Genomic DNA, 17309 nt, shown 5'->3' on the forward strand with positions numbered 1-17309 from the left:
TAATTAAAAACAATTCCTACACAGATAATTTTCTGTGATGTTATTGAATTCCTTACACGAGTACCTAATATGTTATTAAGAAGGTATCTATTTATATAAAAGCTGTGATAAAATGTTATCGTCATATAATGAAAATTCATTGCTGTAAAGAAATATTTATTTTAGCGTAATACTAGTCCTGAACCTGAATGAATTGTGTTTGTATGTTTTAACTGATTAATATTTTTATGGTTTTCAAATTAGTATAGTAAGGTATGATTAATTTTGTTGTTGTTAATTATAAAATGTTGAAAATAATAATTATGAAGAACAGAAAAACCTTATTCAGTACAATCTATTGTCATCATATCACATTAACTGGATCTAAACGATAGCCTTAAATTAGCTTTAGTATCTAATAGGTTATTGTGTAAACATATATAAATACTGAATTATTTTTCTTAAATCAAATTCCACATTGTTATTTAAATTAAAAGTAGGTTAATATAATGACAATTTATTATTTTAATAATTGTAAAATGTATTTCTGTATTTCTAGTAGCCAAAAACTAAATAAATACAAATTAATATATTGCGTTTTATTTTAAAAACCCTGTATATTGTTTAGAATTGAAAACATGATAACAGAATATGAATTTTAGATTAATTATTTGCGATTATTATATAATATTTCTGTGAAAAATGCAATGAATTCCTTCTTAATTGAAAGAGCCATAACTTACATGATTCTTTGAGCTATTTTCCGAAATAGTATTGGTATTTTGATTTATTGTAAAAGGACATTCGCCCTGCTTTACTCTCTGCGGTGAATTTTTTTGGAAAATATTAACTAGTTAGATTTTAATAGTAGCCTGCATATATGGTGACAGACACGGAAATGATTGAAAAATGTATTACTCTTTTCCAGCAAGTATAAATTTTTATTCACATTATTTTTCGATGTATGAATATTTAGACTAAGCAAAATAAAAAACACTGTAGCAAATTAAATTCATATTTTATTTTTATAATAAATAAAAATCAAGAAAACACTCGTTTTGAGAATTTCCTATATATCAAATACATCATACAAAAGATGTCGATATAAACTAAATCACTTGGTGCAAGGCAAGCCTTTCGGTTGGGGGTTCGCCCGCGCGGCTCGCGCCCTGTTTGAGCTGTCGATGCATCGGCGATGGAAACCGAGGATAGCCTCTTATTTCTCTACATATTATAACAAAAGATAACTTACAACAAAGATAACTGCTTTCCACACGGAATGCATCTTTGTTGATGTTAAAAACAAGTTTCGAGTGTAGGAATATGCGTTTTGATCATGATTATAAAACATTGTAAATAGAGGTATGTAAAAAAACGTTCAACACTTCAAAAGTGAAAAAAACGACATAATTTAGGTTTATGTAGTAAAATAAATAAAATATAATAAAATCAAGTATCTAACTTAAGTATGAAATAATTTACTAAAACTTTACACCTAAATAATATAAATGTATTGCAACGCATTAAGGAGCTTTGGAACCTTTCAGCAAAAAACGTGGACTTACATTAAATTTCAGTTGGTAAGTAATAATCTCGGGACAATAAATCTAATGATTGTGATTGATCTTTGGTTTTCTGAACATGTGTCGACCATAGTTCCATAACTCCCAATGGGACGCAGCGCGGGCACTTCGCGTCGTTTCGCTTCGTAAGAACCCTCAGACTGCGTGACGTGATTATTTCATAAGTACTTACATAAGTTACAGATCTACTAAGAAGCTAATGAATCTTAAAAGCAAATAGAGAACTTTAACCAAATCGCAGGCGTCTAAACCAATTCATAATAAAAACTTTAAACACATTTATTGTAATTCATAAGCATACATAGATTGTAGTACGACTATTGGCAATTTTAAGACTGTAAGTGCTATCTACTTCAACGTAAGCCCTATTTGAAAGAGTTTTTTAAACGACTACTGTTAACCACCGAAACACGCGATACGGATAATCCTTCTACAAAACATCACAGCTCACAAGCGAAAATGTACGACGCAGTATTGAAGATTAGTATATATAGAGGTGTCATGGATGATAACTAGTAATTTGCAAAAACTGTCTATGAGATTATGATTACTTTATTTTATCAAGTTACAAATGAAATGTTTTAGTTGAAAGTGATTTTCATATTCGTCGCAGGAATACAAAAATCGCCCACTAAAGTGTCGTGCTCTGTGGCGCAGTTCGTAACCTAGAGGCCGAGAACTTGCTCATGGCAGCAAGTCGCCTAGGTACACACGCTCGTTATCTTTGTATCACTCGCATCAATAAAGAATGTAAGCCGATATATAATAGTCATTGGAAATAAATGTTGTTTTACCCAAACTGTATAATAAATGTGATTAAAGAGTATAAGTTGGCGCATTCAAAGGCGCTTCGCGAGTTGGTACCCAACATTGTGACTAGAGTGAGTCGACAAAGACACGTAAATGATTGTATCCGTTCCCATTCTTTATTTGTGCGCGTAATACGTGTACGTGTTTGTTGAATAGTCGCGGTCGATGCGTTATCACCCATTTCACCGGTTTTATACTTCGTTTCGTTAACTTATTAAATGCTCACATGTCGGCATAACAACGCTTATCACAATATATAAAAATATATATTAAAGAAGCTTACACTAGAACTACACATTGAATATGCACTCTGGGTTATGCATTTGCCACCACACTTGCCACAACAGACATGACTTTAAACGAAAATCCTTTTTTATTTCATTTTTAAGTTTTTTTTCTTTGTGCGGTAGCACATGCGAGTCTCTGAAACAACTCATAGCAGTTCCTCTCAGATACTGGTACATAGATCAAATTGTATCTCAAGGGAAGAAATGGAATACACGTTTGTCGTTCCCCACTGGTCGATAACTGGCTCGGTATCTTTGTACTGACGTTTTTATGAAACCTTATAACATTCCTTCCCAAAAGATACTCCTTAAGTTAAGAATATTTCATTTAGCACAGAGGCGATTAATTGGAACTAAATATAATACTTGTCATTTCATAAAATTTTCAATAGAATCTTTTTTCTAAAATGCTTAAGATGACGCGAGTCAGAAGAAAAGTAATACTTTAAACAAAGTTAAGAGTTCTCTGGAATTACTGATGCAAAGTTTCTGCACAACAGTTTATTCGTCACATTTAGGTAATAACCTTTTGTAATTGTCGACATGAGTATGGGATTATGGAAAACTTGCGAGAAGCTTATAACCATTTCTAAACATGTGCACTTATTAACATTAAGATTAAATAGCTCAAAATGTTAAGCCTTATGAGTACTACTATATTTTTGTTATTTTTTTGTTGTGTAGCTTACTTATTAGGCTTTTGATAAATACGTAAGTAGAATAATTTTATTTTTTTCAAGAATGATTTTGCCGCCTTATTTAAAAATACATCTATGAATTTTCACTTTAGATTCTTTATGAAGCAACGGCTATCTCTTCAACTCTCATCTGAAAATTTGTAAAATTAATATTAATTTCTCTCCATTGAAGTGGTTCATTAAAAACTAAAAAATACTTTACTCAACCGAATCAAAGCAGATTTCATCTTAAATTAATAATATGAAAATATATCTATAATAAAAATTACATATACAGATACCTCCTAAATATCCATACTATGTGATTCATCAAAAGGAAAGTCAATGGCCTTTCATATCAATTTCGTGTCAAATGTTATTAGAAAAATACTTTTAAACTTGGAAATCCCTTTTGCATGAGTCAAATTTAAACACAAACGTAATTTCTTAACTTAGGTAATCCATTCGTTAAAATTAACACGTATAACGTCACAAACTGGCTTGTCTATTCTCAGCTGAATCGCATAGTACACATTACGTATATATTCATAGAAAGTGCGCACGAGCCTCACCCCGGGCGCCGACAATGATGGACTTCCTCTTCATGTCCTGCGCGGGCGCGGGCCGCACCACGCCGCCGCCGCCCACCAGGTGCCCGCCGCCGGCTCGAATCGGTTTCGCTGGAACACGAGTTTAGTTATATGTTACATGTATACAAGTTACTGTCTACACATTTAATTTCATACGAAGCAATTAAAATGCTAATAGCATCATGTTTCACACCATAATACTTGATAAAACCACCAACAATCCGTACAAAATATCTTCCATATGGGCACATATGGGCAACATACTTTAATATAATCTGTATTGTTAGCTCACCGATTTGTGCTTGCACGCCCCGTCTCGCGAGGTTCTTGGCGCGAACGGCCTCCTTGATCCGGTCCACTTCGAACTGGTACCGCTTGCGGTCGCGCATCGCGCCCTCCTTCGCCTCCTGTTGTGTTCAATTTATTTTTTTAACAATCATCAATTATTTTTGATACATAACATATGAATAAACAAATTACAATATATCAATAAAATAATTTTCACGATTAGATGTAAGGTAAACTAATTGCTAGCATTTTATATTACAATAACCATAAAGCGCCTCCGCTATTCTTAGGTTAAACAATAATAGTCATTACAACATAACCTGGTCAATGAGCTAATTATGCTCATAGCATACTTATCCAAACCGATGGAAAATATATTAATGGTACATAATCAATATACCTTGACTATTGACTACTAGCATATTGAATGGAATTGAATAAAAAATGTATTTGTTGACCTTGAGAGCAGTTTCGAGCGCCTTCACCCTCTCCATGGTGGCCCGCAGCCGCTTCTCCAGCTTGGGCAGTTCGCAGCGCAGGTCCGCGTTGTCGCGCACCAGCTGCTTGTGCACCTTCGTCAGTTGCTCCAGATTGTTCTCCAGGAACGAGATCTTCTGCTTTTGCGCGAGGGAACCGCCCTCCTCTTCGGCTCCCTCCTCCGAGTTGGTCGATTTCTTTATTCTTGCCTGGATTTTATAATGCAGATATTATAATTGTAATTTGTTATATGGTTTCATTTTAAAATTTACACGAAGTTATTGAAAAAATTATATGAAGTAGTGGAAAGACTCATGAACACTTTTTTCTAAAGCTTATTAAAAAAAAAATTATTTGCTTTAAAATATATATTTGATCTTCATATTCCGTGGATTACTATTTTTCAAACATGGATATTGGACAGCTAATATAAAAAGTTAATTAAAATACCTTTGTTATAAATAAATCTTACCTGCAAGTCTTGTACAAATAGCTTTCGTAGGTTGTGCAATGTCTGCAACTCCTTAGCCACAGTGTCTTCCAGTCCTTTGAGATCGGCGCGAGCTTGTTCGCGTCGTTCCACGCTTTGACTGTGAGATGAAATTTCGTTTTAACATTACGCAAAACATGCTAGGTTATTCTATGATTTTTTGAATGAAACAATGCTACTGTTACTTTATTTTGTTGTATTTTATTACAGTTTGTTTAAAAATGATAAAATTTACCTGCAAAGTGAGATATCTTCCTGCACGCACCCATCCATATTATGTCACGTATCGCTCTTAGGCCATTTTCTCAGAAAATGCCAACCCCCGGCAGTATGAATATGAATGGGATACGTGCGGAATAAAATGATAACTTAAAAAATATAAAAAAGCGAGGCGTTACAAGACCTTGCACTACATGTAATTTTTACTTACACCAACTAAGATTATTGTTTGTATAAATATTTGTATCACAAGTCAGTTTATTGTAATGATTAATCATAACGTGAACAATCGAATCTAGAAGTTATTGTACGACGACTTTGGTGTTTCATATTTTTCTAGATTAAATTGTCATTAACTACATCGTTAAAAAGCCGAAACTTTGTGCAAACTTATAAATAATACGCCAATAATAATTTTTTCTATCATTTGCACAAATTCCCAACTTGTAAATATCGAGGCAACAATCACTCTTCGGCATTTGAGTGCAGACTAAGGAAGTGATATGGATTCTAGGAACAACATAAATGCAATTTAAATACAAAAGGCGTGGAGAAATCGTTGGAATGGATGAAATGATCATGCACTATGGTAAAAATAAAAGTTATGTAAATGCAGTACTTGGAATGGCCTATTACGATTGGAAATGCTTATAAATGCACTCTTCATTTAATTATCTCTAGGGTTTCTTACTCTATTCATCTATGAGGGTTAAGTATTCTTGTCCTCGTTTCACTAATACTTCAAAAAATATGAGAGTAACTATATAATCCTAACTACAAAACTATATTTTAATCTTTGGTTTGATAAAAATAAAACCTAAGTATATCTAAATGAAGTGTTAAAACTGATGGTCGCCACATGTGGTAGAAAAATATTTTATTAAAAATATTCTAATTAGAAATCTCTGTACATAATATTATGTTTGATATTATTTACATACGTATTATTTACAAAATCTCAAGAAGTATAACTCATTAATAGTTTTAAACTCTGTACACCGTTTTTTGTGCATTTCGAGTTCTCTCAAAATTTCTCTTAATATATTATTCGAGGAAATAGTATTTATTCGATTTTCCTTTAAAACGTAAAGCGTTTATAATGACTAATAGTAATTACAACAAGAAATATTTCGCTAAAAGACGAATGTTTCTTCAAAGGACAACCACTGTTTGGAAAACATTTAAATAACGATAACAACGAGCCTACTTTCAAACATTTACGCCTAATGAACCAATATTTATATCTACTTATTTTTTATCATTTTATACTTTCTCCATGCTTTAGTTACAATAACAAACAACAAAAATCAAACATGCTAATTAATAATACAACTACGTTAAGCATTTTACTTGATAAATAATCTTTATAATTTATTTGTCCGACTAGATTTATGACTCACGACGAACTTCAAAGCGAAGCGATCAAAATGCGTAAAAAAATAGAAATTAGTATTCTTAAAATAATGTTACGTTACACCCGTCCGCAACTGTCTCACATGCATTTTCTATTAAACTAATTTGTGTTATTGCCGATTCAATATAAGACAGTCGTGACGGGAGAGAAAGCGTCAATGAGTTAAACATGGTGTTCATGGATCTCTTTTAAATAAGCCAAGATTGCAGTAGAGTCCTCAATAAACAATGTAAATGTTAAATAAATGTAAAGTGAAATGTTAAGAGACCCATGATATTATCACAGAAAACAAGCCATCGAGCTTAAACCAAAACAACAATTTGTGGGTATCGGTGGGTAAGGAGTATCATGGTGACGGATATAAGTAGATGTAACTGGAGGGGATGGATGTTGCAAGTATGGCGGGGGACTTTAGAGATTGCCGAGAGCGACTTTTCCTCCCTGGCCGAAGCCTTTTCGATATCTAGGCCCATGTCGTAATGGAAACCCATCTTGTCCCTCTTCGGGGACATGATAAAGTCTCGGAAGTCGTCCTTGAGCAGCATTTGCTGGTTGGCGACCTCCTTTTCAGCCTTGTCTAGATTACGGCGCGGTGATCGTGACACTAACATGAGTTCCTTGAGCTTGGCGGACTTGTCGGCCTCCTCGCGCTTCAACTTCTCGTAGTCGTCCTGCAGTTGCTGTCTGGCCAGCGTCAACTCTTGGTACGTACTGTTGACAATTTAATTACCATTATTGAAAGAAATACAAACTGATTCTATAATTATCCAGTATGAAGTTATACAAAATAATATTATAATCACTTGAAATCTCCCCAAATCTCGCCATCTCCCATTAAATGTTAAAACAAGCAACTTTTAAACATATATACCAGCACTAATAAGTTAATTTATATAACAACACTCGCAGCTTCAAATTCACGAAACCCAGGAAATAGAACTGGATCCATATATTTTCGTTGAAATTTGGTACAGGACGTAAGAAATAATGAGCAGATGGTGTACTGACTCCTTGAGCTCCTGGTGCTGGCGCTGCAGCGCGGCGAGCTCGTCGCGCAGCGCGGCCAGCTGCGTGGCGTGCGAGGCACGCAGCTGCTCCAGCTGCGCCTCCAGCGCCGCGCGCACCTGCGAGTCGGCGCGCTGCTCCGCCGCCGCCAGCTGCACGCGCTCCGCCGCCTGCGCGCAAACGATTTGTTGCTTCATTATCAATCATTCTTACTGTTTTATGTTCGTGGTGCATATGGCCATAATACAATAATAGATACATATTTTCATACATATGATACATTTTAATCAATCCCTATAAAATAGTTAATTATATATAAAAATTAAAATGAATGTAATTGAACAAAAAAATTCAACTAAACTATAAAAATAAGTTGTAATAAATTAAAGAAAGAAGTACCTCCTCTGTAATACTGCTATTATATCAATGGAATGTATTTTACCTGCAAACGAGCACATTCCTCTCGCAAAGCGTCGGCAGCCTCTTCAAGCTGTCGTTTCTTATTTTCAGCCTCACGCATCGATTCGGCGAGCGACGCACAGCGGGCCTCATGCTGGGAGATGAGGAGACGACATTCGCCCAAGGAGCGCTCGTACTCTTCGATCTAAATAAAAAAAAAATAATAAAAAATAAAACTTATAGAACGGGACACAAACAATAAAGTGTACCGTAAACATATGCTTTTTTCGGAGATGTCAGCCAAAAATAAACATTATCGATTAAGCCGTCGCGTGGCTTTGTATCGTTGAATGAAGAAGCATGTCGAGTCCTATTATCAAGTAATGTTATGCTTTGAATTTACATTTCATTGCATATTATAATTTTCTCTATTCCTATCATATATATCTGCCTCCGAAAACAATAAAAAGATTAAAAATTCCTCATAAGAAAAAATTCAGACAATCACAAAGAAAGGTGGACCAAGCAAATCAATTACAATAATCGCTATTGCATGTTGCAATGGTAATTAATAACTGAATGTACTGACCTTCTGGTTAGCGTCGATATTAGCAGTTTCGAGCGAGTGGCAGCGTTGCACAATATTTTTAACCTCACTCTTCATTTTGCTAATGTGCAGTCTCGCCACAGTGAACTCCTCCTCCAGTTTGCCGACAGTGTCCACGTTGAGTTTGAAGTCGAGTTCCGATCCACCCACGGCCGCTCCGATTTCGGACAGATCCCGTAGGAGGTTGGTGAGAAGTTCCGCGATGCGTTTACGTTGATGGGCTGAGAGATCGCGTAGCTGCTGCAGTTCGGCTGTTGCTGTTGTCAAGGCACTCTGACAACAGAGACAAATGGGTGAAACTCTTTCCTCCCCCGTAATTACTTCACTACTGTGCAACTAAATTTTTCCATAAGATATGTTTTTTTTATGTAATCTATGTCTTATTATTGTAATATAAAAAATGTCACTATGCATACTATATTTCTTCAATTCCATATTTAACAACAGATTGAACAAATCAACCAGCTTTTCACTTTGTCATATAAGTCAGTTGACATAAAGGAACAGAGTAGTTGTAAGAGTAAACAACCAATATAAAGCAGCATTACCCATGAATTTCAGTATATATTAACAGACCTGTTTAGACTGCAAGTCTTCCGAGAGCTGGTCACACTCGCGGCTCTTGCTGTCCACCTCCTGCGACTTCTGATCGTAGTTGACGGCGAGCTCCTCCAGCGCCTGCAACACTTCCTTCACCTCCTCCTTAGCTGCCTCGTTCTCTTGCTGGATACGGTTCATGTCACCTTGCAACGCTTCGAAGTCGCGTCTTTATGGAAAAATTATGTTTGTATAGTGCGACTCTCTTAAAACTTTGAAAAACTTAAAAATCATTCCGTCTTAGCAATAACAAATTAAGTGGTTAGAATGTTAATATTGATACAATTTCCAAATATTAAACATGGCAAGTGACACGTATCATCAAACAAAATTATTATCCGCATAATTTGTTTACAAAGATTTGTTTAATCATAAACAATACATCCCCAAGATATGAATGAAGTTATTCACTTACGCAATTAATTCACGATATAATAGATAGATAGATAATACTTTATTGGACAAAAAAATTTACAGGAAAACATAGATAAACACAAACAAAAAATATGCACAAATGGCGGTCTTATCGCTAGGTAGCGATCTCTTCCAGTCTACAATATAAATAATAGGAGAGAAGAGGTGGGTGAGCAAAAATTAAGGTTTTAGATATAATATAATGAGTAAGGAGCGGAGGAGAGGAGTGATAATGAGTAAGTAAATAAAGTTAACAGTAATATACTGTTAACTTTATTTATGTGATATTAGTCAATAATTAATATATTTTATCAATTGATTACGCATTATTATTTTCTCCTATAATTACTTTAATGAAATTATGGTTCGAATTTTCGGTGTTTATAATCCAGATTATCATCATGACATGTTATCGGCAAATGATGCAATTTGCGGTTTTTATTTAAAATTTATTGCTACAATAAGCATTAGCGTTGATGTGCATTCACGTGAAAAATTTTAATGAAACATTATGTCTTATTTATTGCCTAGCCTTATTAGAAATATAACAAAAAACAATGTTCTAAGCGTTGTTACATAGAAATTGAAATTAATAATTACTTGTGACTAGCATGATGATAACTCATTCTAACATTACTCCTTATTTTTACGGTAAAAACAACGTATGCTGGATATAAGCCAAGTAGAGTGGTATCAATTACGTGTACAAAAGCCATTATTAACACTGCATGTTCTAAGTTTTTTAAGTCATAGTCAGTAACTCATAATCATGTCATAGCACAGTCCATAATTAATTGGCCATCATGCATTAATAAGTCAATAATATTGGCATGTACAAATAGAGAGAGCATTAGAGTTTATATTCATCCCAATAATATTATTTATGGGAAAGTAACTGTGTGTCTCTTTGTTTATTCATGTCTAAAGCAGAACGGATTAAACTTGGTGCCGAGATAGTTTGAGACCAGAGATAGGACAAAGAATAGTTTTTATCTGGGAAAACCCACAGGAACAGGACTATGATATAAAACCCTGAGACTGACATTTCCTTTAGTACGCGGGCGAAATGCTTGTCTTATATAATTTAAGAGATCTATGTAATATGTTCTAAACACATGAAGTAAATTTATTATTGAATTTGTCTTAAAAATATTATATAATTACATGATGTCGGGGTGGGTTGTGGTATGATGGTAAAATTCATTTTTAAATAATGTCATATGTAAACATGGCACTAAATTATTAAATTACTAGCTTCACCCAGTTTTTTTTATTGAGTACCTAATTTTTTTCGTTGTTTATTGGAAAAAGAGGCAGTATAAAAATTTTTACGACTTTAGATGCATGTATCTAGTCAATTACATCATATTTTAGCAAAATAACTTATTTAGAACCTCTATTTTATTACAACTTTTTTTAATCCCCTGGTAACGGTGTATGGATAGCCCTTAGTTGAACTAACAAAATGTCAAAATCTGCCCAATGGTTTCTACGTGATAGACGAACATAAAAAGAGACAAACAGAAAAATACTATGTGGTCTATTACTCATATTAGAAAATGTTTAATGAACAGAAATGGTCTGTTTACTGTTTTATTATAATTGCATAGACTGCTCTGACTACCGACAAATGTATATTATATCCTTCTAAGTATTACAATTTGTATGTTCTAATTGAATACCATCTTTCGTATATCAGTACAGAAATTTTGCATGACTGACATTGTTACGATGGTTTATATTTATGTACAACGGAAACTGTAATAAGCCGCGGCGTGGAATACGCGTGCAATTCCTTCGATGTTTATTTGTTTATTACATAACCGTTAAGGATTATATTATTGTACGCTAGTTTCTGCCGCGACGTTGTCTTTAAAGAAATTTCAACTTCTCGTACTACTAAAGTGAACTTATACTTATCGAGAAAATAGAGAAAAATGGAAGCCACCTACTACTACTTATATTGCATAAGCATATCACATCTCTTGTCTTCAGATCTGTTCCAAAATTATAATAAAATAACCAAATAAGCACAGTTTATAAAGCAAATAAATACCTTGTGCAAGCGATGAGTTCCTCCTGCTCCATCATCTGTTCCTTCAGCTTCTCAACCAGCTGCGAGTGCTGGTTGATCTCCTCGTCTTTGTCATCCAGCTGCTGGTATAGGGCTTCGAGCTTGCCCTGCATCGCTGCGTCTTCCACTGCGCTCGAAACCGCCACGGGGACAGGCTATACAATAACGTAACAAAGACATAGTGAGCAATTTTTTCTTCAATCACCTATACATATCTTGCCCATACATTAAATTATTACAGCGTCTTCCCGACCACTAGGTTGTCTGGAAGAGATTACTGCATTAGCGATAAGACCGCCTGTTGTCCTCTTTAGTGTTTTTTTTTATTCTTTGATGTACAAAAAATGTTTTTTTTTTACAATATTACAACAACTTATATGTTTGTAACAGATATTGGAAATTTCTTTACCAGCAGAATACTACATTATTTTTTTTTTGTGGTGATACTCGATGCTAGCCTGAAGGGCTACTGCATTTTAGCACGGACGCGTGGGTGAACTGAGGGTTCACCCTGGTAGCGACACGTTCAAGGGTGTCCCCCCTCGTCGGGGACCGCGAACCTCGGCTTGGGCTGTCGCAGGAATGGAGGGGGCCGGAGGGGCCGTACTCGGCCGTACTTTTTTTATAATTTCTAGTAAAACCCGACAAAGCTTGGGCGATCTGCGTCTCAATGTCAGATTAACTATAGTCTTATATCTATTTGCAAGGTATTATGATAACTTATGAAGAGTATCTGCATGGGCTATAGATATAAAAATTGTATGATTCAGATTATATTGTAGAATGTAAATGTTATCATAGGATGTTTTTATTTATACAAAGGAACGAAAAGTGCTATTTACAACCATAGACACCCCTAAATTTAAATATACTTAGTATAATAATATTAGGATAAAATTTATTAATACAAATTATGGCCTTATTCAAATAATTTTCTTGAACATAACATACAGCGTATACAGTCAATTATTGAATTATACACTGCAAAGTACAGCAAAAATGAACTGAGTAATCCACTTGTTCAAATGGAATGATTAGAATATTACGTCTGGTTTTAACAACCACATACTGACTCATCATGTAGCAGCTTACGAAGTGTTTTTGATCTATATTTCATCTTTGAAATATTTATTTTCTGTATCTAACTTTTTAATCTATTGATTTAATCAGATTCACTATGTATTAATATTAAATAAATTGATTTACAGAAACTGATAAAATAGACATTTTCTATTTTTAACTTGTTATTGATGAGATGGATGATATTTACTTTCAAAACTGAGCAGTGATTTCAAACCCACATAGTGATAATCATAGATCATCAACCATAATTAAAATGCAGATTTACAGACAAAAAGACTTCAATATATAAAGAATAATTACACATAGAATATAACATTAATGAGTAACAGATTGAGTGGGAGTGCATGCATAAAATGAGTATTAGTCACTAGTATTTGAATAGACTTACTGCAACTGGGGGTTTCTCTTCGATGAATGATGTAACTGGAGTGGCAGCATCAATCTCAACCAGGTTGACTTGCTCTTCAGGCCGTACAGTTTCTCCAGACCTCCAACGATTAACTTCAGCCTCCAATTTCTCAACCTATTAAAGGAAAATGAATTAGTAAAAAATGATCAAGTCAAGAAATTTAAATAATGGCAATATATATGATAAAAAAAAATAGTTATAAATGTTCTACAAATAAAAACAGACGTAATATGTTGAAAACTGACCTTTCCTTTGAGTCTAGCAACCTTCTCCTTCTCCCTCTCATAGCGACGTTTCCATTCCTCTGCTGTGAGTTCCTCATTGACACACACAACATTCTTGACTGTTTTCGCTCTGTTAAAGATTGAGTAAATTAATTATAGTCATTAAAAGTCATTTTAACTAACATAAGACTATTTTTTGCTTTCCTTACCTCTTACCAAAGTCCAATGTACTCTTAGTTTCACTCTCGTTGAAGGATGCTGGTGAACAGCAAATGACAATAGTGGTTCTAGCATTACCACCAAGTGACTCTTGGAGGATACGAGTCAGTTTGGAATCTCTGTAGGGAATGTGGGATTTGTTGCCATCGGCAAGTGCAGATATAACATTACCCAATGCTGATAATGATTTGTTAATATTTTTGGCTTCATCAAGCACAGTACCTTCAGCACCAGTTTTAGACACCTATAAAACATATTTATTAGTAACCATTATATAGAACACCCTAAAATGTATAGCATTTATCTTGATACCTTACCTTTTCTGAACCCGCCAAGTCCACAAGATATAGTTTTCCTGACAATTTCTTTTGATTTTCTAAGTTTTCTTGTTTAACATTAATCAGGAAGACTGAATGAGATCTAGATGAGTGTTCGTTCATGTCTGTAAGCATAAAAAATAAAACCAATTTTACAAAAATTTGGTTTACTCTAATCTAAAATTAAATGCAGAAAGATATAAGAATAACAGCAATAATTTAAAATTTACTTAAGTAATATAAAAGTTTGTAAAGATTAAAACTCACTTGTTACTGCAATATGTCTATTTGATTTTCCTTCTTCTATTACTTCAAATACTTCTTCTGGACTTGACACAAATCTTTCTGTAGCACCTTTTACAAATGGGACTCTGTTTTTATCTTCATGTACACTGAGGTTCACCTTTGACACTATGAAAAGAAAGCTCAACATTATATGTAATTCATTAAAAAAAACATTTATTAATTTTATATGCTAATATTGTAGTTATTAATTACCATCTAATAAATCTCTGATTTTGTCCATGTAAATTTCAAAATATGAAACTTTTATGTGGAACTCAAGATTTTCTTCCATTGCATAGATGTGATTGAATATATCATTGACTATCCGTGGTATAATACCCTGTTTTCCTGGATCCCCTGTGAAATTAATGTTTGTTTAGTATTTTATACACATTTTCGGCCTGGATGTTATTTCCAATTTGTTGTAACCAGACATACCGATGACACCTTCCATTGTGTGAGTCTTTCCGGAACTAGTCTGTCCATAGGCAAATATAGTACCATTATATCCAGCAAGCACATCTGATACAATGCTTTTTGCAGCCTCATTGTATACTTTCTCTTGTGTTGCATTAGGCTTAAATACTTTGTCAAACAAATACACTTTACCCTAAAACAAATAAATTAAAAAGAAATAGTAAATAATTGGCATGAAAATTTTACCTATATATTATGATCATTCTTTATTTAGGTCCAACAGGGGTAATTGGAAAAAATATCCTAATAATTATATTCTTTAATTGCAATACATTTAAAACACTAAAATCAAATAAATGTTTATTGACATTCTATAAAAAATGTGTTTATTAAAAATGTTTCCTATTACCCTTTTTTGATTGACTATATACAAATAAAGCCATAAAAAGCAGTGGCGGTTCAGTGGTGAGAACCTCGGGTTCAAAACCGATATTGGGGATCAAGACTAGGCGAGCATGCAGGAAATAAATTGATTTTTCATTTTATCTGCACATGTGGATAACATCACCACTGCTTTAAACAGTGAAGGAAAACATAGAGAAGAAATCTGCATGTCCAAGAATCAAAAGTATGACAACATGTGACATCTGCCAACCCGCACTTGGCCAGTGTGCTGGATTATATTTATATATCATAGGAGGCCTGTGTCCCAGCAGCGGGAATATGTATGGGCTGATGATGATATACAAATATAAAAGATGTCATAATACATATGAGATTAATATTTTGAGATCAATTTAATCTATATTTAATTTTTACAATTACATATAGATTTTTTACCAATTTCTTACATAATCAAGACCATATAATATTATTCATACATAATATATTTATATTATCATCAAAAAGGAAAAATGATACAAAATCAATTAATTAAATCTAAAAAGTTAATTAAGCACTACAAACTAAAGTTATAAAAACAAAATAATGTGGTAATTGATATAATTATACATATAAAAGAAGCTTTTACAATTAGCACTACAAGAATTCTTATAAGAAAAGTAGGTGTCTATATTCATGGTGATAGAAATATTCAATATGTATAATAAGGAAATATTGCTATATTATGATTTCCAATATACCAGTATTTAGTGAATATTATAATTATAATAATACATTAAGGATATCTAAATTTGAATAAGCATATTTTTTTTAATAAATTATATAAGATCAGTTGGTGTAGACTTGGCAGAAATTAAACACATACAGTATAAAATGAAAATTCTATTTGTTTTATGCACTTCAAATAATATTAAAAAAATAATAACATACATACATACAAAAATATAAATAATTTTAAATCATTTACTGTTTTCGGAATAATGGATTTAAGATTATTGTTTGTTTTTAAAACATAAAGTAAACAATGGACAAATTATTTAAAGGCTTACAATCCTAAGAATTCTCAGGTCAAGGTCGGAAAACTATTTGTATTGATTTTCGACAGAAAAGGATTCTCACTCCAATATTGCGTCAAACACATCGGGAATCTTCAAATTTTCACTATTGCGATCATAGTCAACCAAGCGGAATAAAAAAGAAAGGCCATTTCGTAGCAGGTGAACACCAGCCGTAAAGTATTAGTCATCATGGTCTAAATTAGGGCGATGATAGAGGAAGTCAATATTGATGCACGCATAAAATTTTTTACTCACCCCTATAGAAATGCAGTTGTCATCGGGCCCTGAAGGAAATTTCACAATAAATTTTGAACCAGCTTTTTCTTCAGAGTCATTGAGGGGCCGAAATCGGCATACGACTCTAATGCTGTCTTCAGCAGCTATTTCACGATCAGCCGCCATATTTTACAACAATTAAGCTTACACTAAATACGGTCTACGGAATTACAAAAAATAAAACGTTAATGGAACATAAAACCGTGCATGAAGAACTACAAAGTTAAAATTTGTCACTGGGAAATCTTCATGACAGCAGTACCTAAATGTCGGCCATATTCTCTGAAGAAGAAAGGCCTGAAATTGTTATTCTATTGGCTGGCCATGAAGTACTGCCAACATAAAGGAAGAAATCGATTCGTCGCCAACTACCCACAAACTTATGTATAAAAGATGCGTTCATAACCATTTGCTTTTTCTGAGTTCATCAAATATGTAAGTAAGACAAAACAAATGCTGGTATTTCATATTTTACAATAATGTTAATATTTATATGGATTTTTGAACTATCAGAATTTTAATTATAAATTTCAATAGCTGAATTTTCAACTACTAATCAGACTACAAATGTTTTTCAAGTAGTATTTCTTCAGTATAAAATAGTTTAGTAATATTGCGATTGAAAATACTTTTTTTACATATACACACAAAGAATGGCGGTCTCTATTTGGCTCTGTCAATACATAGGATAAATTATATTATTATGTTA

The 17309-nt window shown here is 33.5% G+C and overlaps 1 protein-coding gene across 1 annotated transcript; it reads right to left on the bottom strand.

Moving 5' to 3' along the window:
• Window positions 1–980: 980 nt before the first annotated feature.
• LOC119835217 (kinesin heavy chain) lies at window positions 981–16907 on the bottom strand. The gene is made up of 19 exons (XM_038359919.1): window positions 16580–16907; window positions 14886–15057; window positions 14661–14804; window positions 14430–14573; window positions 14163–14287; window positions 13836–14089; window positions 13648–13756; window positions 13382–13516; window positions 11893–12065; window positions 9402–9591; window positions 8808–9098; window positions 8262–8423; window positions 7823–7989; window positions 7424–7525; window positions 5164–5281; window positions 4673–4900; window positions 4219–4333; window positions 3909–4016; window positions 981–3487 (listed from the first exon to the last, which is right to left on the bottom strand). The coding sequence occupies exons 1-19, from the start codon at window positions 16724–16726 to the stop codon at window positions 3477–3479; spliced, it is 2895 nt and encodes a 964-aa protein (XP_038215847.1). The 5' UTR covers window positions 16727–16907; the 3' UTR covers window positions 981–3476.
• Window positions 16908–17309: the final 402 nt, after the last annotated feature.

The sequence above is a fragment of the Zerene cesonia genome, chromosome 20 (assembly GCF_012273895.1).
Source record: "Zerene cesonia ecotype Mississippi chromosome 20, Zerene_cesonia_1.1, whole genome shotgun sequence".
NCBI lineage: Eukaryota > Metazoa > Arthropoda > Insecta > Lepidoptera > Pieridae > Zerene > Zerene cesonia.